The 22833-nt window shown below is 57.8% G+C and overlaps 1 protein-coding gene across 1 annotated transcript; it reads left to right on the top strand.

Annotated features, from left to right (window-relative positions):
• Positions 1 to 546: 546 nt before the first annotated feature.
• LOC150062423 (protein-arginine deiminase type-1-like) lies at positions 547 to 22713 on the top strand. The gene is made up of 16 exons (XM_090333890.1): positions 547 to 638; positions 9399 to 9579; positions 10094 to 10166; positions 10482 to 10543; positions 11267 to 11384; positions 11689 to 11814; positions 11950 to 12122; positions 12249 to 12352; positions 13259 to 13382; positions 13576 to 13683; positions 16410 to 16561; positions 18100 to 18244; positions 19416 to 19509; positions 20048 to 20127; positions 20488 to 20613; positions 22222 to 22713. The coding sequence occupies exons 1-16, from the start codon at positions 547 to 549 to the stop codon at positions 22453 to 22455; spliced, it is 1992 nt and encodes a 663-aa protein (XP_090190016.1). The 3' UTR covers positions 22456 to 22713.
• The last annotated feature ends 120 nt before the right edge of the window (positions 22714 to 22833 follow it).

Here is a 22833-nt window from a genome sequence, read left to right as displayed (position 1 = left end):
TGGGGATACTGAGTCACATGGCTCAAATGTCAGATGTTTCTCCATGGTTTTAGGCAGAGCAGGCTTTGAACTCCCGCAGTCTGACTCTTCTGACCTCCGAGCCCAGGAGATAAGATCTGCTTAGTGCTTAGCTGGTGCCTGGCTCACAGTCAGCCCTCAAGTGCTGGTGTGGACACAGTGTGGGCTTGGGACAGGGGCAGAGCTGGAGGGGCTCTGTGAGACTCCTGTTGGAAGCTGAGCCTGGCTCTGCCCAGGCCCCCACCCCTCCATCATCTCCTTTCCTATCCTGTAAGAAGCCTAGGGCCTCCTCCCGGCCTCCGGGATTGACAGTGGGGAGTGAGGAGGACTGGGCGTGGAGCCAGGAGGTGGGGACCAGACTCTGGCAAGCTAACCAGGTTGCAGGGTGAAATTAAAAGGGAGGAGGAGAGTAGTAGCCCATCAGAGCTCACGCTCCTAGCTGGCAGCCAGGTGCCCAGGAGAGGAGCTGGCAGCCGGGGCGTGTGGCCACCAGGTGCCTGACATTGGAGGCCGGGAGCTGGGCACAGGATGGCCCTGCGGGGAGCTGTGAGGCTGTCCCTGAAAAAGCCGGCCTATGCTGTGTGTGTGGTGGGTGTGGAGACGCTGGTGGACGTCCACAGGTGAGAGCAGGGAGTCCTCGCCTGGCCTAGTACCTCATCAGGCTCAAGCACAGGACCCTAGGACATTGGCTTGGGTGTGGGGATGTGTGGGGGCTGTCACATGGACTGGCAGCTGAGAAGGTGGAGGTAGGTGGGGGGGGGACTAGGATCTGATCAGGTACATTGAACCTGGGCACCGGTGCCAGGATGGACCCCTCCCCCCAAGGGTTGGGGTCAGGATGCTAACTCTGTGCCCTAGGCCTGGTTCTGGGGCTGGCCGTCCTGTCTTGACATGAAAGGGGTAGCTGCTTAGTGTTGGGGTTTGGGGGAAGGAAGGAAAGAGGATGGGGCGTCCCCTCCCCTCCCATCTCTCAGCTTCTTGCTAAGTCCTCACATCTCTGTGGCGAGGAGTGTTTGTTGCAGTTTGATTTCTGGAGGCCAGCCAGGTGCAACTAGGGTGACAGATCCAGAGGGAGTGGCAGGAGACCAGAGTGACTCAATGACTTAATCTAGGGAGCCAGCCTGGAGCACAGCCTGGGACCAGGGCTTGGCATGAGATGATGATTGATGATGATGATGATGATGATGATGAAGATGATGATGATGATGATGATGGGCTGGTAATGGCCGTGATGGTGGTGATGGTGATTGTAGCTGTGTTGGTGGCAGTGACAGTGGTAATATGGTATCTGGAGGGTCAGCTGTAACATCAGCTTCTCTTGTTGGCTCAGATCCCCCTGCTTCTCCAGTTCGGCCTCAGATGGGGCTTCAGGAAGCCCAGCTCAGCCATTGAGAGCGCAGGGCTGGGTGACCACTGGGCCTTGTGAGCGTCCATGCATGCTCTACTGGCCCCATCTCTGCTGGCAGGAGGCAAGCGTGGGAATCTTCCCAGAAGCATCTGTGGCTGGGCTACTGGATAGGGTCTGAGCCCCCACTGTCCTCCTGAGCGTCAGCCCCAAGCTTGCCCAGGTGTCCAGCTGGCCTTGGGCGAGGCTCCCTCTCTACCTGGCTCCCTGTCCCTTCTGGGGCAGTGACTTGGTGTCGGGGTGCAGGGGTGGGAGGAGGAACAAGGGGGCCTGAGGTCAGCCAGCCTTGGACTGGAAGTGGCTGCCGGAGATTCACCAGGCCAGTGGGGTCTTTGTGTCTCATGTGCTTTCAATACATGGCTGCTAGATTTAATGCGGAAAATATCGGCTTTCTAGTGAAGTGGGTGCACACTGTGCATGTGCGTGTGTGTGGTGCTAAGCATTGAAGCTGGGTCACCCACGTGCCAGCAGGCGCTCCATCACGGAACTCCCGCCCTGAGCTACTTCTTCTGTGGGTTGCATCAAACACATTCACGTCTGGCAATCCCACCTTGTCGCAGGGTAGAGAAGGAGGCCTCTGTGGGTTCCCTTCTTCGTTCCAGATCCCTGCTCACATTCAGGGGTGTGGCTTACACCTTAGGCTGTGCAGTGCTGCTCACTAAGCCAGCGGGATCTGTGTGGGAACCCGCGCTCTGCTTTGGATTGCCAGACCACGGGGCCTCGGAGCTCTGTTTCTGGCTCGAGGGAAGTTGTGTATCTAGATTCTGGGGTTGCACAGGCTCTGTTCCGGAACGGCTTTGGCAGAGGATAAAGGAGACAGGCCCCTTTGCGTGCTGGGTGCCCTGGCTGTGGGAGGGGCCCGTGGCTGCCGTCTTCTGCCTGGCTTAGAGGAGACACTGCTGTGGGATCGTGGAGGGACCTGTGGAGAAACCAGGCTGACAGCCCTGGAAGCTGTGTGCGGGCAGGCGTTGGTGGGGCTAGGGTCACAGCTCTGGAGACTGGGCCTGAGCAGTGGGTCCTGATGGGCTCAAGAGCCTGGTGTCCTGGGTTCAGAAGGCCTGTGGTGCCGTGGATGCTGTGGGCTCTGTGGGGTTTCCAGGCCCCCGAGGCTCCTGCAGCCTGGGCTGCCAGCAGGAAGGAGGGGCTCTTCGGTTGAGGCCACACAAGGGGCATCCAGTGGGCCTTGCCAGGGGAGCAGGGAAGTCACCCAAAGAACAGCTGTGCTGTCGCCTGAGCTTCCTGCACCTGCGCCTCCAGGAGAAGGGCAGGTGGGCGTGAAGTCACGGCGGTGATTCATTCCTCAGGGGCTGTGTGCACTGGCTAGCTGGAGAGGAGAAACATTTGTGTTTGGGGTAATTGGGCATGTCATCCAGCCTCGGGCACTCTTAGGGCTCCCCTAAGTGTCTAGCTCACCACCCCAGTCCTCTCTTAGTGGGCTAGCTCACCACCCTGAGTTCTCACCCAGTGGGCTAGCTCACCACCCCAAGCTCTCTTTTAGTGAGCTAAGCTCGCTACCCTGGACCCTCTATCAGTGGGCTAGCTCGCCAGTGGGCTAGTCCACTCCGCTGAGCTCTCTCCTTGTGGGATGGCTCAGCAGTCTGACCTCCGCAGCCCAGTAGGGTAGCTATGGAGACCATCTGACTCCTCTGATGAGGCCAGACTGCCTGGCTGTCCTTGTCTCTCCCTGGGGACTCCAGGTGCTCCCTGTGGGCCAATAAAGAGGGTGGGCAGTGTGGGGGTGCACTGGGGTCCAGCGTGGCCCCCCTTTCTTGCTGTCTTGGAGCTAGAGTCAGAGGAGGAGGGCGGTCACTGAGCTTGGAGGATCGTGGGCCTCTGGCGGGGCAGGGGGCAGGGCCTGGCTCCCTCACTTCCCTCGTTCTCTTTACTACTGCAGAGCACGTCCCCTCCCCACCCCGTTCTGAGCTTTCCTCATTTTTGGAGGCTAGAGCTGTCCAGGAGTCGTCGAACCTGCCCCGTCCATCCTCTTGTCTACGGGGTGTAAATGACGGCTTTTACCTGCACGGAAGTAACCCGGAGTATAAATGGGCTCCTCTGGAGATAATTACAGGACGGGCGGGACAGACACTAATTCTGGGTGACAGGCTGCTGGCGCCAGCCCCCACCGTGGGCTCCATCCTGTGGTTTCAGGCAGCAGCTGGAAGGGTGCCCTTACCTGGACATGCACGTTTCAGTTAGAGCAGGGGGAATCTAAGACTGGACAGGGACACAACAGCTGAGCTGGAGCAGCTGCTCTCCAGATGTCAGATTCCTCCCCCTCCCCCCACCCCCATCCCAGCTTCCCTGGGTCCCGGTACCACCTGCCATTTAGAGGCAGGCTGGGGTGCCTCCCTCCCTCCCTGGCCTCCCCTTTCCTTCCTACGACTTCAGACTTGAAATGGCCAGGCATGGCCACGCGTCTGCCTGATTACAAGCAATTCTATCCCGAGTGCCTGGGGGTCCCTCCCTTGGCCCCCCATTCGCTAAGTATGTGGGGTTCACCCTTAGAGGTGGGGTTCACCTCTCTCTCGGCGGGGCCTGAGTAAATGGCCTTCTGTTGAGTAATTCCAGCTCAGATATTTCCTGAGGTTGGTTGGATTTGAGTCGTCTCCACCGCCTTCCATCTCCTGTGGTGGGAAAGCTCCTCGGTGTGAAGGTTCTGGCACCATTTTCTCATTTTTTCGTGGTCCTTTCTCCCCCTGTTCATCGGCTCCTTTCCACTCCGTCCTCTTTATGTCCGGACTTTGCAGTGTATGAACTCTGTCTTGTCTGCACATCACTCTGCAAACAAGCCACGGGTTTCTTTTCCACTCAGTGTCAAATGCCTTGTGTTGAAAGTGTACCAGCGTCATTTCTGACATATAGACGGCTCCTCCATGTCACCCAGGACATTTGGAGGATTCCCAAGCTGCCACTGGCTAATACCCGGGCCCTGCCACACACAGCTTGATGCTACGGAGGCTGAGAGCGTCGACCCTCTGCCAGCCTCACTGCTTGGGCAAGACAGCCCTGTGCCTGGATTCCCCAGGCAGGAAACATGGTCTCCCCTTATTGGAGTCTAAAGTCTGCTAGCCTGCAAGCCCTTGTGCCTTTGGCATATTCAGCACTCCTGCCCCCCCCCCCCCAGCCCCTCTGCAGGCCTCAACTTCCAGTCCATGTCTGGATTCTGCTGAGAGCTGATAAGGCTAAGTGAATGCTAATTCATGACCTCTAGTCTGACGAGTCCTTGTAGGCTGTGTGACCTTGGACCAGTTACTTCACCTCTCTGAGCCGGTTCTCTTCCAGGCTAGGTAGGGATGACATCACTTATTGTTTGTACTTGGGTGGTTGACACTTTTATTTTTCTCGTTTTATGGAAGAGGCATTTCATAACCCACAGAGCACAGATGTCCTTTGGGGAGAGGAAAGTGACTCATGGCTAACAAAATTGAGGATGCTTTCTCTTAGAGCCTTTTTATATGACAGGCACTTTGGTCCCCAGTCCAGGGGACCCCAATACCAAGAAGTGATAGCACCTTCCCTCCACCCCCCTCCCCGATGCTTGGGCAGCCAGGGGTCCACTTGAGGGCAGGCCTATCCAACCAGGCTGTCCTGCTGGGCTGCCTGGAAGGGCCCTGCCCTGAGCAATGACAGGGCACCGACATCCATTGATCGCTGTCTCCACAGGCAGAGCCCGCAGCCACGCCCTGCATGTGGTGAGTCCTGCAGTAGCCATGGCCCTCCCTGACCTCTGTCACCCACCAGCCAGCCAGGGGAGGGTGGAGACGAAGGTCCAAGCTGGGGCTGGGGGCCCAGGGTCCAGGCTGGGCTTCTGCTGCAGGCACTGGCACCCCCACACTAAGAGTACCCTGTGGAGATCTTTGGGCCTGGGGTCACTTAACTCCCGTTCCTGGCACCTGGGCTCTGGTGTTACAAGGAGACACAGATGTGTGCAGAACTGGAAGGCGGGATGGTTGGTGCTTCTGGACCCATGTTGGTTTCTGGATGCTGGTTTTGGAGATCCCGTGGCTTGGTTCGTCTGGTGAGAACAAAAGTGGGGGCAGCCTTCATACATGGGGATCCATGGTTTCTCTCTCAGATCTGCCGACCACTCTGTATCTTTCATCTTCCTTCAAGCTGTGGGAGGCAGGGGGAGCTGTGTTCCAGCTACGCCTCAGCCCACCTGTGAGACAAAGGGGATCAGGATCCCCACTTTGCAGAGGAGGCAACCCAGATGCGGAGAGGTCCAGACTTACAAACATGGGGGGATAGGACTTGAACCCCGTCTGCTTGATGGCACCTTCTGTGAGCATCTACTCTGCTAATTAGAGGATGAGCGAAATCCTTCAAAAGAGCCCACTGTCAGGGTCATCTCTGAGCTGGCTGGGTCCCTGTGGCATGAGGGGCCTGGCAGGGGCAGAGCAGTGGGCTACCATTCAGTATCAGCTCTGGAGCTGGGTACTAGTGTTTCCCATCTGCAGTCCTAGCTACTCAGGAGGCTGAGATCTGAGAATTGTGCCTTGATGTCCAAGTAAGCCAGCTTGGGCTGGAGGCATGATTCAAGTAGTAGAGTGCCAGCTAAGTATGCAAGCTGAGTGAGCATGCGAGGCTCAGAGTGTTAGGAGTCACCTGTGACTTCTCTGCACTCCAGTTCTGCTCCATGTGCCCTCGTTCACGGCCCACAGGGACCTGTGGAAGCTTCTGGACTGTCTGTACCCAAGCTTGGGGGTGAGAACAGGCAGGGAAAGTGGCTTATCTGCCTCTGGGCCCCCATCCAACCTTCGGTCTCCCTGGCTGACTCCTTAATGGGGAATGTTGCACAACTTCTCTAACACTTCCGGAATGTTACCCCTTCCTTCCCTCAGAGAGAGCAGCACATCCAGATTGCACGTTCATTTTAATGTCTACCCACAACAGAAGACAAACCTGCTGGTCCCCACTCCCTCTCCAGCTGTGTGACCTGAGAAAAGTTACTTCACCTTTCTGGGAAGGTGTGTCCATCTCTAAATGGAAACGGTGGCACCCAGCTGGGAGGGTTGTTGTGCAGTGGGGTGCCTGTTACCAGTGTCAAAAGCTAACCCTGTAAGCGGGGCACCAGTGACGCATACCCGTCATCGCTATGCAGGAGACTGCGATCTGAGGATCGTGGTTCCAAACCAGCCTGGGCAGGAAAGTCCGTGACATTCAGTCTCTAATCAGCAAAAAACGGAAAGTGGAGCTGTGGTTCAAGTGGTAGAGTATCAGCCTTGAGCACAAAAGCTCAGGGACACCAGCCAGGCTCTGAGTTCAAGCCCCCTGCCCCCTGTGTGAGGGCCTGTGGTTTTTCCTGCAGCCTGTGGATCCCGGCTGGGCTGAGCCTGCCCTGGTCCTGGGAAGCGGGCCTGGGAAGGGTGCCCTGAGAGTCAGGGTTCGAGGGCACCAGTCCTCGGGAGCAGGGAGGACCGGGCAGTGTGTAGGTGGGGCTTTGGGCTCAGCGATGGTGCCGTCACAGCCCTGCCCACCAATCAGGAGCTGGCGATGCAGAGTCCGTAAATTCCCGAACAGGAAGTGGCTATTGAGATTAAGTCCGTTTCACAGAGGAGAAAAGTTGAGACCCAGAGGTGGTCAGGGACCAGATTCCAGGCCGTTCTCTGCTTGAAGCTCGCCTGAGGTTCCATGGGGAAGGTGACATTTGGGGTCTGGAAGAACCAAAAGATGCCCCCTCCCTCCTTGGGAGGGCCTGGGGAAGGGCTCCATCCTGACAGTGGATATCATGATACAGCTCACGCCGGGGCTAGGAGTCATGCCACAGTGGCCTTGCACTGGCATTGAAGGCTCTGTGCACCACGTGTCCCCACACCTGCCATCCTTCAAGCTGGGGCCACACCCACCGAGCCGGGATCCCGGACGAGGAAGGGCTGTGGGAGAGCCAGGCCTCCCAGGTCACAGGCAGGGTTGAGGTTGGGATGCCAAGGGGATGACAATCCAAGTTGGCAAAGCCCTTGCCTGGCATAACCGGCCTCGCCAGGGCACCAGAGAGAAACAGCCGTCCCGGCTCCATGTCTCCAGAGAGCTGGATTGCAGCCTGACCTGGAGTGGGGAGAGCTGAGCTCTGGAGTGGGGGCTGGACTTGAGCAGGCCCCTCCCAGAGGTGGAGTGGGAGGAGCCCAGCTGGATGGCCCTGGCCTCCCCTTGTCCATTCCAGCGCCTTCTGACCAAGCCCCCTTTACCTGGCAGCTAGCCGCAGGAACCCTGCTGAGATCTGGAATCTAGCACCCCAGAATGGGGGTAAACTGAGGCAGGATCCCTTGAGCAGGCTTGAGGGAGGGAGACCTGTATATACTGTAAGAGGCTGGTGAGCTGGAGTGCACTGAGCTCAGGCCTGCTTGCCCTCAGGACATAAGACATCTTTATGCGATGTGTGCAACCCATGTGCATGCTGGGTAAAGAGAAGGTGAGGGGGCAGGGGGTATGAAGCCCCAAACAGAGCCCATATCCCTGCAGGAGTCCTGGTCCAAAAGGGTAGGTTCAGCTACTGCCATTCCTGGCAACGCCCCTGTCCCATCCATATTGCATTTATTGCCCTCCCAGCCCCTGCCAGGCGCTGAATTGGAGGCTAAGATACTGGGAAAATTCACCCAGGAAAGTTTCTCCTTCTAGAGGAGGGAGCATGGGGGAGTCAGGTGACAGATGTCCTCGTTTGGAAGAAAGCTGGGTGCAGGTGTCTGGGGTCCTTCTTGTGACTCTGGATGAACTCGAGAAGGGAAGAGGCAGCTGCACCCCTCTTCGAAGCTGTGGGTGTTGTGTGGGGAGCTTGAGATGATGCATAGTGGAATTCTCACTACAGAGTGGTGAAAGATCACAAACACACAATTGTGTATTGTTGTCTAGACTTAAGCACCATAATAGAGGCTGGGAATGTGGCTTAGTGGTAGAGTGCTTGCCACGCATGCTTGAAGTCCTAGGTTCCATTCCTCAGTGCCACATACACAGAAAAAGGCAGAAGTGGTGCTGTAGCTCAAATGGTAGAGTGTTAGCCTTGAGCAAAAGGAGCTCAGGGACAGGGCGCAGGCCCTGAGTTCAAGCCCCAGGTCAGGCAAAGAAAAACAAAACAAAACAAAACACAAAAACCCTGTAACAGAGAAAGGTGAAGGGTTGGTTGTATGTGGGGGTGCCTGCCTGTAATTCCAGTGCTCAGGATTATGAGTTCGAAGCCAGCCTGGGCTCCATAGAGAGACCCTATTTATTTCCCTTGTGGGTATCTATTAACTATTACATGGGGCTTAGAACGAGGGGTGGAGGCAATCTTCTTTCCGTATTTCTGTGGTCTCGTGTTCGTCTCACGTGGTCACTCATGGGAGGACGTGGGCAAGATGGCCCACCCAGTGTGTTGGTGAAATGCCTTTGCTCTCAGCTCTGGCTCGGCCTCCCCACCACCCTACCTCCCAGCTCAACTCCAGCTGCTTACTGGGGACAGGGTTGCTGTGTCTGGGGAGGGCAGCCTGAGGGCTCTGTGGCCCTCCCGTGCAGAGCTTTGGGGCATCGGGCAGGGGAACAGGGAGAGGATGAATGGGGGACCCACTAGTTGCATACTGCACCTCCTGAAGATAGGCTTAAGACCTCCTGGGAGGAAGCAGGAAGCGGACCCTATTTGCTCACTAGCCAGTGCTCGCTGGGCACCTCCTATATGCCAGGTGCCACACCGAGGGTCTAGTGGAGAATAAAATATGAGGACAGCACCTAGGCCTAATTAAGGGCCAGAGAAAAGCAAGAAGAGCTGGGGAGGACAGGTGGGGAACAAGGGCGGCCAGGGGCTGTCTTCAATGGAGTGGTGGCAGTGGGGTTCACAGAGAAACTTTTCAGCAGAGCCCTGAAACGTGAGTCTGTGGGTACCTGTGGAGGAAGCAACCATGCAAAGGCCCTAAGGCTGGCCAGCTATTATGGGGTGCCGGCAGCCCACCCCCCTCCCCTGGGGACATTCTCCTGAGCCCCTGGCTCTCTTCCTCTCTCTTCTCTGTAGTGATGTGCCTGAGGGCGCAGAGACTTTTGCTGTCTCTGGCAGTTCTGGGGTGGAGGTCCTCACAGTCCATGGCCCCTCACGAGTGACAAAGCCTGCCGGCAAGGCCCACTGGCCCCTGGACGGCGATACGGATGTGGTTGTCTCTGTGGACACAGCCAGCAAGGGTTTGGATGACTTTCAGGTGAGTGTCCCTTCCACAGACCCCCTTGTGACACCCCACAGACAGACCACCCAACACAACCAGACCCCACCATGAATCACCTAGCAACCCCATCTCCACAGCCCTACAGAGGTCACTTCCTAACCTTGCATGAGCCCGCCTTCACCCCGTGCTCACCCTGTACCCCGGGGGTCCCCTCAGAAGCCCCCGCCTTCTGGTACACACAGACCTCTACAGCAACACAATGGCCTATGTGTGCCCTGGCACCCACGCTCGACACGGCTTTCCACTCCTGTGCAAACCCCGAATGGTTGTCAGATCAGAGCTTAGTGAGGTTAAGTCGCTGTGAGGTGACAGTCACCTTTGCCTATCCACTTCCTCTGAGGGCTTGGCCACTCCTGCTGTCCCCCCACTTCCCTGGGCAGCCCTGAGGCCAGGCTGCACCTGGCTCCTGGCTAGAGTATCAGCGGTACCCGCACGGGGCACCTGGGGCCCAGGGCCTCCCTTGCCTCTGAGCAGCGGCTTCCTTCCGCAGGTGAAGGTGTCTTTCTTTGGGCCTCAGGAAAGCCATGCTCTGGGCCGCAGCGTGCTCTACCTCACTGGCGTGGGTGAGTGCCACCTCCTGTGCTGGCTGGGGTGGGGTGGCAGTGGGGAGGTCACGATGCGGCTCTGAGGAGGTCCTGTCCAGCCTCCACCACTGAGGATGCTGCGCCTTCCGAGTTCAAGGCCAAGGTCAAGGCCACCTGAGGTCCCTCAAGGCCGCAGAGCCACACTGCAAACCCCAGGGCCAGCTCCACAGGACACTGGAGGGCAGGGGATGGTGCCCAGGGCCGGTCCTCCGGGCTGGATGCTGGGTCTTCACAGAGTTTGGGGGCCTGGACAGTGAGGGCACAGAAATGGAAGCCCCTCTCCTCCATTTCCAGATGTTTCTCTTGATGTGGACACACGCCGCACAGGCAAGGCAAGGAGGAGCAGGGGTGACAAGGTGAGACCTGCTTGCCTTCCCATAGGCCCTTCTGACCCATCCAGCATGGCTCACTTGGCACCAGAGAACATTAACCTATGCCAGGTTATTGACATGCTGTATGATGAATGGAAAACTGCTTGCCCTTTCTGGTCTTTCTTATGCCAACTTGGAATTGAGATTCGCTCCTTTGCTTGCTCGTGTGTGTGTGTGTGTGTGTGTGTGTGTGTGTGTGTGTGTGTGTTGATGGGCATGGGAAGGAATGGGAGGGAGCTGCATGGCTGTGCAGGTGGCTTACTGCCCCAGAGGTGAGCAAAGCAGTCAGCACCTTGCAACCCTGTCCTGGTCCTGCTGAAGGGTGGCATCTGTCCAGAGGGTGGTAGCCTGCCACAGGGTGCCACACAGGCAGGCAAGGGCCCTGTGCCATCCTGCCTGTCCTTCTGTGAGCTTGGGCTTGAGCAAGACACCAGGCGTCTGTGCCACAGGCCCTAGAGAATGCCAGGGAGGGGGTTGTGCCCCCCCCCACGACCTCTGCAGCCTCCCGCCCTCCAGATGGGACAGCTCTACTGCAGCTGTTTCTGCTCCTCCCCTGCGTGCAGGCTGTTCACTGGACAAGTCCGAGTCCAGGCCTTCTTTAAATCTTGACATCTGTGGGCTAACGACAGCCCACCCGGGGCATATCCAGACCCCTTCCCAGAGACCCCGGGGTCCCCGCTCACCTCAAGCCTCTCTGACTTGGTACAGAAAGCCTGGTACTGGGGCCCTGAGGGCCATGGAGCCATTCTGCTGGTGAACTGCGACAAGGAAAGCCAGAGGTCCACCGAGCCTGACCTGAAGCACAGCCAGCTGACCTCGCTGGACGGTAAGTGCCAGGAAGTTGCTGGTGAGAATGGGTGGCAGAGGGCTTGAGGCTGACCTCAAGGGGACCACGTTCATCCAGGCACCAGGGGCTCGTGCTTGTAATCCCAGCTACCCAGGAGGCAGAGATCTGGGGATTGAGGTTCGAAGGCCAGCCTGGGTAGCTCTTATCTCTCATGAGCCACCAAAAAGCTGGGAGTGGAGCTGTGGCTCGGGCGGCAGAGCGCTAGCTTTGCATGGGGAAAGCCCCGGGCCCTGGGCTCAGGCTCTTAGTACTGGCACACACCAGCCTGGGGGCCCCTCCCCAGACCTGCAGGACATGTCGCCCATGATGCTGAGCTGCAGGGGGCCCGAGGACATCTTCCGAAGCCACACGCTGCTTCTCAAAGTGTCCCCGCCAGACTCCCAGAGGCTGCGAGTGTTCTGTGCACGAGGTGAATGGCCGGCTGACCCAGCCCAGCCCCTGCCTGCCCCACCCCTGCTTCTCTTCTCCTGGTCCCTTCCCCCCCATCTCCCCGGGCTCTCCTCCCCCTTCCAGCCCCAGCTCCAGCCCCCCTGCTCCTCCCTAGGTGGGACGTCCCTGGCCAACTACAAGCTTGTGCTGGGGCCCTCTCACCTCACCTACCAAGTGGACCGCCAGCCAGGCGAGCGGGAGATCCTGTTCCACGTGGAGGGGCTCAGCTTCCCCGACGCCCACTTCCCAGGGCTCGTCTCCGTCAGCGTCAGCCTGGTGGACGCAGGGGTGTGTGTGTGGTGTGGGTGGAGGCTGAGGGGCTGAGGACCAAGTGTGGAGGTTCCCGGTGGTAGGGAAGGGGCAGGCTGGGGGTGAGAGGCAAGGAAGCCTGTGTCCCCCTTCTCCTGCCCCCAGGCCCTGTCCCAGGTGGCGCTCTTCACAGACACCGTGGTTTTCCGTGTGGCTCCCTGGATCATGACGCCTAACACGCAGCCCCCCCTGGAGCTGTATGTGTGCAGGTAAGCCCCGAACCCCATCCCTGGACCTGGAGTTGCTGGCCAGGGTACTGGGCAGGGCGGTCACAGAGGGCAGGCAAGGTGGCTGTGGAGTTCCTGGCTTCATGACTGGGCAGCTTGGGTCTCCACCGAGGTCACAGCTCCTACTCCCACCCCTGCCCCTGCCCTGCCCACCGCAGAACCCTGATTGCTGAAGTTTGGCCTGGGCAGTGGGGCCAGGCCCTGCGCTGGCTGCAGGAGGCTATGAGAAACCAGGCCTCACTGCCACGCCAGTGACTCCTGTGCCCAGTGAGAACAGGGGGCCCAGAGTGGGCAGGGTCCAAGGCTCCCCCAGCACCTGGTGAGACCCTCAGTGGAGGACGGCCCTCTATCAGAGCCCTGTCCTCTCCCGGCTGCGTACCAGCCCACGCTGACTTCTGCTCAGGGTCCCTCGGGTGGGCAGGGCTGATGGTCCTCTTGCTTCTTGCTGCCATCTTTTTTTTTTTTTTTTTGCCAGTCCTGGGCTTGAACTCAGGGCCTGAGCTCTGTCCTTGGACCTTCTCAAGGCTAGAGCTCTACCACTTGAGCCACAGCACCACTTCCAGCTTTTTCTAAGTATGTGGTACCAAGGAATTGAACCCGGGTCTTCATGCATGCTAGGCAAGCACTCTACCACTAGGCCAAACTCCCAGCCCTCTCTACCATCTTAACTGGTGTCATCAGGCCTCCACGGTGGCCCTGGGCTGCCTGGCTGGGTTTGGTGCCTGCCCCTGGGCTGGGCTCCTGGGCTGGCCTCCAGCCCCCAGTGCAGGTCCCCTGCGGTGATTTGAGCCCACACAGCCTCCCTCACTGCCGCCCATGGCTCCCAGGATGGCGGGGGCCCCCGTGCAGGCTGAGGCCAGCCGCCATTTGAGATGACTTCTTTTGCAGTGTGATAGATCCCCATGGCTCAAATGAGAAGTTTCTAGACGACATGGCTTACCTGGCAGTGAAGGCCAACTGCAAGCTCATCGTCTGTCCCCGGGTGGAAAATCGCAATGACCGATGGATCCAGGTGGGTGGGGAAAAGGGAGAGCTGAGGTGGCAGTGAGGAGGGGGGAGGGCTGAGACCCCAGGACAGGGGTGGGGGAGCCCTCCTACAGCTGGGGCCCCCGGTGGTGTGACTCCCATCCTGTCCTTGTTCCACCCCTTGTCCCCCAGCTGGGGACACGTGTCACCACTGAGGCTCTGTCTTCTCTCCTGTCCAGGATGAGATGGAGTTTGGCTACATCGAAGCTCCCCACAAATCTTTCCCTGTGGTCTTCGACTCCCCTCGAAACAGAGGCCTGAGGGACTTCCCCTACAAGAAGATTCTGGTGTGTGCAAAGAATAGAGTGGGGAGCCCTCGGGTGGCCCCTCTTGTGGGAGTCCCTAGTCGGGCCTCACCTGCTCCTTCAGGACCCAGGAAACCAGACCAGACCGGGGAGGGGTAAAGCATAGGAGAGGTGTGACATACGAACCACATGCAAATCACATGCAGATACCATGCAAATAGGCAACCCCCTAGTCTGAGAGGAGCAAAAGAGCAAAGGTCCCCAGGTAAGGAGCTCTCAGCAGGGGAGCTAATGAAGGGGTCAGCCCTGGGGAGACCAAACCCAGTGCAGAGTCCTGAGCAGCCCCCTCCCCCCTCCCTCCATCCTTCCCTCCCTTCCGTGCTGCAATTAGGGCTTGAACTAAGGGCCTCATGCTCTTGTTTAGCCTTTCCATTAAATGCTGGCGCTCTACCGCTTGAGCCACACCTCCATTATAGGCTTTTTGCTGGTTCATTGGAGATAAGGATCTCTGGGCTTGCCAGCCGGGGCTGGTTTTGAACTGTGCTCCTCAGATCTCGGCCTCCCGAGTAGCTGGGATTACAGGTGTGCTCCACCCGTGTCAGCTTCATCTGTTCCATTTTCTTTGGGTCAGATTTCTTGGACATGGAAGCTAAGATTCTCCAACCTTTTGTTGTCCTCGTGTGTGTGTGTGCGCGTGGGGACGCCTGGCAGGTTTCATTGCTGCATTGTTTATGGCTTTGTCTGCCAGGGCTGTCCGTGTGCTTGCGTGTGCTCTTTTGACTTTGGTTTTGGTTTTTGAACTCAGTGCCCACCACAGGTGCACTCCCGCCTCCCGCCCCTGGCTGCCTTGGTGGTTTTCAAAGGAGAATCTCATGTGATGTCCAGGCGCCTGGACTGTGATCCTCTCTCTTGTGCTTCCTGGAGTTGCTGGGGATACCAGGCGTAACCACTGCACCTGGCATTGGCTGAGATGGAGCCGTTCGATCTTTCTTTTTTTTTTTTTTTTTTTTTTTTTGGCCCCTTTCTCTTTCTGGCCCCGCTCGCTCCAACCCTGCTCGCTCCGGCCCGGCTAGGCCCCCTTTCTAGCTCAGGCCCCGCTTGCTTCCGCCCGGCTCGCTCCAGCTCGCTCTGGCCCCGCTCGCTCCGGCCCGGCCAGCTCTCGCTTGCCCCTGGCTCTGCTTGCTCTTGGCACCGCTCGCTCCGGCCCTGGCTTGCTCTGGCCCCGCTCGCTCCGGCCCGGCCAGCTCTCGCTCGCTCCTGGCTCTGCTCGCTCCGGCCCCGCTCGCTCCTGCCTCGCTGGCTCTGGCTCGGCTCGCTCCCGCACGCTCCGGCCACCACTCGGTTGGGCTCTGTTCACTTCAGCTCAGCTCGCTTCTTTCGCTCTCTGTCACCGTCGCAGTCTCGTCTCTGCCACTTCCGGCTTGGTTGTGTATGTGGGATACCGAGGAATCGAACCCGGGTCTTTGTGCATGCTAGGCAAGCACTTTAACCACTAGGCCAAACTCCCGAGCCCCCGTTCGATCTTTCATTTTCTCTTTCTCTCGCTTTCTTTCTTTCTTTCTCCCTCTCTCTCTGTCTCTCTCTCACTCTTTTTCTCTCTCCCCCTCCCTCCATCCCCCTTCCTTCTTTCCTTTCTTTTTTGCTCTTCTTTTCTTTCTTTTGCTTTCTTTCTTTTTCTCACTCTCTTTTTTCTCTCTCCCCTTCTCTTCCTTCCTTCCTTTCTTTCTTTCTTCCTTCCTTTCTTCCTTCCTTTCTTTCTTTCTTTCTTTCTTTCTTTTTTTCTTTCTTTCCCTTCCTTCTTTTCTCTCTCTCTTCCCCGTCCTTCCTCTCGTCCCCTTCCTTCTTTCTTTTTCTCACCCTCCTTCCCTTCTCTCTCTTTTTCTTGCTTTCTCTCTTTCACCCTCTTCCTTCCTTTCTCTTTCTCTTTCTTTTTCTTTCTTCTTTCCTCTCTTCCCTTCCTTCTTTTCTCTTTCTTTATTCCTTCCTTCCTCTCTCTCTTTCTTTCTTTCTTTTTTCCTCTCTCCCCCTCCTTCCTTTCTCTTTCTTCCTCCCTTCCTCTCTCTCTTCCTTTCTTTCTTCCTTCCTTTTTTTCTCTTCCTTCCTTCCTTCCTTCCTTCCTTCCTTCCTTCCTTCCTCCCTCCCTCCCTCCCTTCCAACCTCCCTCTCTTCCTTCCTTCCTTCCTTCTTTCCTTCCTTCCTTCCTTCCTTCCTTCCTTCCTTCCTTCCTTCCCTCCCCCCTCTCTCTTCTGCCAGGGCTGGCCTGTTAGTCAGATGTCCCCACCTCTGCCTTTCAAGTCACTGAGATTATAGGCTCAAGCCTTACTTAGACCGTGGGGTTATTTTTGTTTGTTTGTGTTTGGTTTTGTTTTTCTTCTGATCCTGGGCACTGTCCCTGAGCCAATTTGTGCTTAAGGCTAGCACCGCTGAGCCACAGCGCCACTTCCTGGCTTTTTCTGTGGATGTGTTACTGAGGAACGGAACCCAGGGCTCATACAGGCCAGGCCAGCTCTCCACCACCAGGCCACATTCCCAGCCCAAGACTGCAGCTTCTTCAGACAGGAGCCGCCCAGCTTCCACACGCTCGCTCGGGCCTTCCTGGCTCTCTCTGGGTGGCTGACTCACCCTTCATTGCCCAGCGTCAGCAGCAAGGCTTGCCCTAGTGACCATGGGACCTTTCCTGCCGGGGAGGGGGGAACAGGAGCCCCCCTGCCGCTTTCCCTCCTGACGGGCCCTCCTGCTGGGGCCGGGTCTTGCTACTCCTTCCCCAGGGTCCTGACTTCGGCTACGTGACCCGGGATGTGCAGTTCACTGGCTCCTCTAGCCTGGATTCCTTTGGCAACCTGGACGTCAGCCCGCCGGTCACCGTGGGCGGCAAGGAGTACCCCCTGGGCCGGGTGCTCATCGGAGGCAGCTTCCCCAAGTGAGCGGCCGTCGGGGGTGGCAGGGCTCGGATGATGGTGGGATCCGCCGTTCCCCAAATGGGAGGCGCCCCCCCAAGCTGTATAACCTGGGTAAAGAGGTGGCTTCGAAGGCTTCATGTAGTTCAGCCCTCCCCACCCGTGGAGTGGGTTGGAGCTCACTGGACCAAACGTATTGATGACCTACTGTGTGCGAGTGCTGCACAGCGCTTTACCCAGGATACCTGACCAAGGTCAGGGCAGCCCCGCGGGGTTGAGCTCCACCTGTGCCCATTTTCCAGATGGCTCAGCAAAGTAGAATTCCTGGCCTTTGATTATACAGTCATTCTCTAGTTCAGTGACTGTGCTGTGGGGGCCTCCTAAGGGATAGGCTTGGGAACCTGTGGGGGGGGGGATAAAAGAGTGAGGGAGACCGGTGGGCAGAGCTGCTCTGCTTTTCATCCCTTCCCGAGGGGAGGAAGGAACCAGAGTAGTTAAAGATGGAGCCACTTAGGACCATGTTCCTGGGAAAGGAAACAACACATGCAAAGACCCTGAGGCAGAAACATGCAAGAGACCTTAGAAAAGCTGGGAGGCCACTGGGGCTGCAGCTGTGTGTGGGAGTAGCTCTGGGGGTGGGGGGGGAGGAGGAACCGCAGAGCTCAGTAGAGCCCCCTCTTCAGATGGTAATGAAAGCCATAGAGCTCAAGAGATTAAAAGAAGTACTTAGTGTCAAGCACTCTGGGCGTAGAGTAGGTATCTAAGAAATGCACCTCCCTTTTCTCTGCTGTCTCTGTGCGGCACACTTAGAAGGATCTTTGGTCAGTTCTGCCCCCTGGTGGTGGCTTGGGTAAAGACTAAAGACTGGGGGAAGGTGGAGGGGGGCTGGCCCTTCCCTGCCCTCTGTGGTGGTGGGAGAGGAGGAGGGGAGGGACGGCTTTGGTTGAAGACAGGGCCACAGGATGGAGGCAGGTCTGGGACAGGAGGGAGGGGTGTTATGGAACCAAAGCAGCCCCTGGACCACATCCTCAAAGACTGCAGATATCCCCCCCCAACAGCCCCGCCTACATCCTGCAGAAACTACCCCAGGTAAGCAGACCCCACGCCACAGAAACACGGGGCTCAGCAGGGGCTGATCAGGACTGGTCGTAGTTGGAGTGAAAGCTGTGTGCCCCTTAAGCAAGAAGGCAACGCCTCTGAGCCTGGGCTGCAAGATGGGGGCATCCCTTTCCCTTGGGGCAGAAGATGGGGGCTATGTGGGGCCTGGCCTGCCCCTGGGATACCCCACCCACCACCCAGCTCAGAAGCAACTGCAGTGCTCACTGGCCACCTCTGGGCCTGCATGGTTCTAGGGTTTCAGCCCCCTCTGGTTTGGGGTGTCCTCCTGGCCCCTGCCCCAGCGTGGGGGTGGCTGGATTGTCATCCTGTCCTAGCTCAGCCACGTCAGCACTCCCAGCCTCAGTTTCCCTCTGCTGGCCCCCTTGGATGGCCGTTGCAAGGGTCCCCTGAGGAGCTGTGTGTGGGGACGCCGGGCGACAGCTGTGTGTCTCCTCCTGGCCAGGTCCAGCGGGCGGCGGATGGCCAGGGTGGTGCGTGACTTCCTGCAGGCCCAGCGGGTGCAGGCGCCCGTGGAGCTGTACTCCGACTGGCTGTCTGTGGGCCACGTGGACGAGTTCCTCAGCTTCGTGCCCACCTCCGACCGGAAGGTGCCCCTCCTGCCTTACCACCCGACTGCCCCGACCCAGCCACCTCTGCCCCTGGCCAGCCTCGGGGACACCAGGGCAAGGCCACCGGGACAGATCAACTTGGCCAGCTCGTCATCACTGGGGCCAGAGTCTGGGGTCTGGCGGGGTCATTGGGGTGGGCTCAGGGAGGATGGGGGGCTGGGCAGGAAACGTCTGTGAGATTCTTATGGCCATTTAACCACCAAAACTGAATGAAAAACGAATGAATCAAAAGCTGGGAATAAAGCTGTGGTTCAAATGCCAGCCTTGAGTGAAAACGCTCAGGGACAGTGCCCAGGCCCTGAGTTCAAGCCTCAGGACTAGTACAGATGTGTGTGCACACTGTCTCCCCACACCCCCCACCTACACACATGCATGCACGCACGCACGCGAGCACACACAAGTTTACTCAGAGCCTGGCTTCAGAAGCTCACCCCTGTAATCCTAGATAGTCAGGAGGCTGAGATCTGAGGATTACAGTTGAAAGCCAGTCCAGGCGAGAAAGTTTATTATATTATCTCCAATTAACCAACAAAAAGCTGGAAGTGAATCTGTGGCTCAGGTGGTAGAACACCAGCCTTGAGTGAAAAAGCTAAGGGACAGTGCCCAGGCCTTGAGTTCAAGCTCCATTAACTGACACGCCACACACACACACACACACACACACACACACACACACACACACACACTCACTCTCTCTCTCTCTAAATAAAATATTGAGCATTTACTCAGACCAACCCCAGCAGCTAAAAGCCAAGAATGATACTTGTCATAAATTGTCACCTACTAAGTAGAAAACACTGCATTCACTTTAATTCATGTAATTCACAAGCCTATTATTATTATTATTATTACTATTATTATTATTATTATTATTTTATCATTCCCATCCTACAAGTAAGGAATGGGCTCCGAGGAGTTGTTAACCCATCTGCGCACACAGCTACAGATACAGGGAGGGCTGCTGTAGATAAGGGCTTCCAGGAAGGGAGAACAGCAGAGGCAAAGCCCTGGCAGTAGGATCACGGAGGGGTTGTAGATGGGGAGTGGAGGGGGAAGAAGGGAGCCCCCGGTGCCATCTGCCACCTGAACTTGGGTCTGCCTGGGTGTGGGGTCTCCTGTGCACTGAGCCAGTTTCTTCCCTCTGTGTCAGGGTTTCCGGCTTCTCCTGGCCAGTCCCAGCGCCTGCCTCAGACTGTTCCAAGAGAAGAAGGAAGAGGGCCATGGGGAGGCAGCTCAGTTTGAAGGTGAGTGGCCCAGGCCCCAGCCCCCTGGCAGGGATCTTGTGCTTTTCAGTGCCAGTCTTGGGCACGTTCACCAAGGAGCTCTGCAGAGCTGGCGGGGTGGAGGTGGGGAGTGGAGCCAAGCCTGCATGCACACTCACCAGCGCTCACACTGGGAATGAGGGAGCTGGGTTCAATCCCAGCCTCACCACTGGCTGAACCACTGTACTATGAACCTCTCTGAGCTGCTTCCTCTTCTCTTAATTAGTGGTGGTAATTAAGCCCTTCTAGGATTTTTAAAGATCAATAACAAACGAAGGATGGTTCCCAGAGATGGTAGGCGTTGAATTAACAGGCTGATGGCCGCCATTAATAAATAGGCCAAGTCCCAGAGTCCCTTCCCCAGGGGTTGCTGATCCATTCCCAGGTCTTACTTGCAGCCAGTAACTGCCACCCCAGGGGCTCGCAACCTGTGATGGGAGGAAATCCTGGCGTGGATCCAGCTGTTCCCAGCTTGCTTTCGCCCAGGACTTCTGGACTCACGGCCGGTTCTCTCTTGCAGGGTTAAAACACAAGGCAAAGAGAACCATCAACGAGCTACTGGCAGACAGACACCTGAGGAAGGACAGTCTCCACGTACAGGTGAGGGGCAGCTTCCACCTGAGGTGGGACCCCTGTCCCCACCAATAATCCGTAGCCTTCTGGGTGAAGCTGTGTCTGGCACAGGGTTGGTTCCATCAGCTGGACTGGGGCATTCAGTACACAACAAGGACTGCTGGAACCAGAAACTGCCCGGCTCCAAACCCTAGCCCCACTGACCACTTCCTAGTTCTGTGTCATTGCTCAGGCTGCCTGTGCCTCAGTTTCCCCAGCCTTGGCTCCTATGGCACAAGCTGATGAGGGGCTCACCCAAGTTGACAGGGAGCAGGCCAGGCACAGTAGGTGTTTACATATTAGAGCCTTCTGTGTCCCTTTCCCCTACTCTCTGCTGCTTCTCCCCAGAAATGCATCGACTGGAACCGCGAGGTGCTGAAGCGGGAGCTGGGCCTGGTGGAGAGTGACATCGTGGACATCCCGCAGCTCTTCTTCCTGAATGGCCTTTATGCAGAAGCCTTCTTCCCTGACATGGTGAGGCAGAGCCTGGGGTCCTGCTGGGATCTGAGCTGACCCAGGAAGCTGTCCCAGGACGGGTCGGGGTGCTGCCTTTAACCTGCCTTGCACACAGAGAGCACGCCCAGGGTTCAGTGGGGGGACTGAGGGAGCCAAGGGCGGGGGAGACTGTGCCGATCGACTCCCCTGCTCTGCCACTCGCTCACTGAGCCACCCATTCACCTTCTGAGGGCCTCAGTTTCCCCTTCTGACAAAGGAGGTCCGTTGCGTATCTCCTCAGGGCCCTTCTCATCTTGATGACCTGGGATCCTTCAGGGCTCTGAGCTGGAAGGTTCTCCCAGATGGGCATCTGATGGGGGTGGGGGGCTTCTAGCAGGCGGGGGCAGGACCCCGGCCCATGGAGGGATGGCCAAAGACATGGGTGATTGCTGAGCTAGAGGCACTGGTCCCGGATCTCAACACCATCATTGCCGCCCTTGGCTGCTGGAATGCATGCTAGCCACATGTCGAGAAGAATCTAACCCCCTGCCTCCATCATGAGAACATTCTAAGAATTCTCAAAGGGAGGGGTGGGTTTCCCCATGGCTTGTCACAACGAGAGGGTCACTAAACTGGAATCCAGGCCTGGCTAGATAGGGCCTCTAAACACACTCCAGCACCCACGGCAACCGCCAGCCCAACCTGCAGACCCTGGGCTTTCTGTGGTGGGGACACTTGGCACATCCCGCACCCACCTAGTGCCTTCCGTCATTCACACTATGAGCTTTGTGTTGGCAAATGTCCTGGGTAGCCCCAAAAGGGCAGACTGGAGGGGAGGGTCCAGGGTCTAGGTCAGCTTTTCTCTTCCCTGAGATAAGCTAGGGCCACCCTCCAGGGGCCTGAGGCTCCCACAATCACGAAGGGTACCCTGTACCCCCTTACCATCCACCTGGGGCTGAGATTTCCTCTAGGAAACCTCCATCTCCCCACATTGGGGCCTCCAGCCAGGACCACCACCAAGGGAAGCAGAGGTGTACTCCTAGCCCCTGGCCCTCACTCCTCAGCCTGGCAGGTGACCCCCTACTCTGGAGGAACATGGGGAAAGAGTATGGATTTGGGCCTGAGTCAGGTCCGAGTTCAAGTTCCAGCTACCCAGTGGCTGGCTGCATGGCTGAGATGTTGCCCGTGAGGTTTAGTAATGAGGTTAGCGCCTGGCACATAAAAGCTGCTCCTTCAATGGTGATGGTGAGAAGGCCCACCACGGGCAGGGGACTAAGCTGTGAGCCATGCAGAACCCCCCACGTGGAATGGAGACGTGGGGACATTTGTGCAGCAGACTTCCTGGCCAACGATGTCCCAATCCGTGGTCACAAACCTATGGCCACAGCAGTTCTCTGCTGAGATGGCTGAGGGAGGATGTGGAGGCGCCCACACTGCTGTGATTGACAGCTCTGGCTGGCGCTGACCCGCCCTCCCCACCTCAGGGCTTCCGTTTCTTCTCTGCTGGCTCCTGAGCGAATCCTCCTCCTGTTGCCCAGGGTGATGATGGCGCGCGAGGACAGTGATGGCTTTGCCTGGTCAGAGCTGGAGTGAGATCTTACCAGTGGGGCCTGGCAGCCAGCCCAGCCCCCCTCTTGTCTTTTGCAGGTGAACATGGTGGTCCTTGGCAAGTACCTGGGCATCCCCAAGCCCTACGGACCCCTCATCCACGGCCGCTGCTGCCTGGAGGAGCAGGTGCGCGCGCTGCTGGAGCCCCTGGGCCTGCACTGCGTCTTCATCGACGACTTCCTGTCTTACCACAAGCTGCTGGGCGAGATCCACTGTGGCACCAACGTGCGCAGAAGGCCCTTTGAGTTCAAATGGTGGCACATGGTGCCCTGAACGCCCCCTGCCAGCCTGCCACGGGGGAGCCCCAGAGCCTGCTGGCTGGCCAGCTGGCCACCGTGCACTCCTGACTCCGGGCAAGGGGACATCTCCCTTCCTCATCTCCTAAGTGACCCGCCCACAGAAGCAAGGATGGACTCCATGCTCTCCTCCCCTCCGCTCCCAGCTCCCCAAGATCCAAGATCAAGAGCCTGGACATGTGCACACATGGGTGTGGGGGGCCTCAGCAGAAAGACCCCCTGCTTTGAGTTGCTCCCCCTCAATTCTGACACCTCCCCGGGTGTATGGAAATGCATCTGCTCCAGGAATAGGAGGCAGAGGACCTGTGCTGTGGGGTGACACTCCCTCTCCCCATTCCAGGTGGCCTTGGGCTCT

Source organism: Megascapheus bottae, chromosome 6 (assembly GCF_031878675.1).
Source record: "Megascapheus bottae isolate mThoBot1 chromosome 6, mThoBot2.hap1, whole genome shotgun sequence".
NCBI lineage: Eukaryota > Metazoa > Chordata > Mammalia > Rodentia > Geomyidae > Megascapheus > Megascapheus bottae.
The sequence above is the reverse complement of the archived record's forward strand: the minus strand, read 5'-3'. Positions and strand labels throughout refer to the sequence as shown.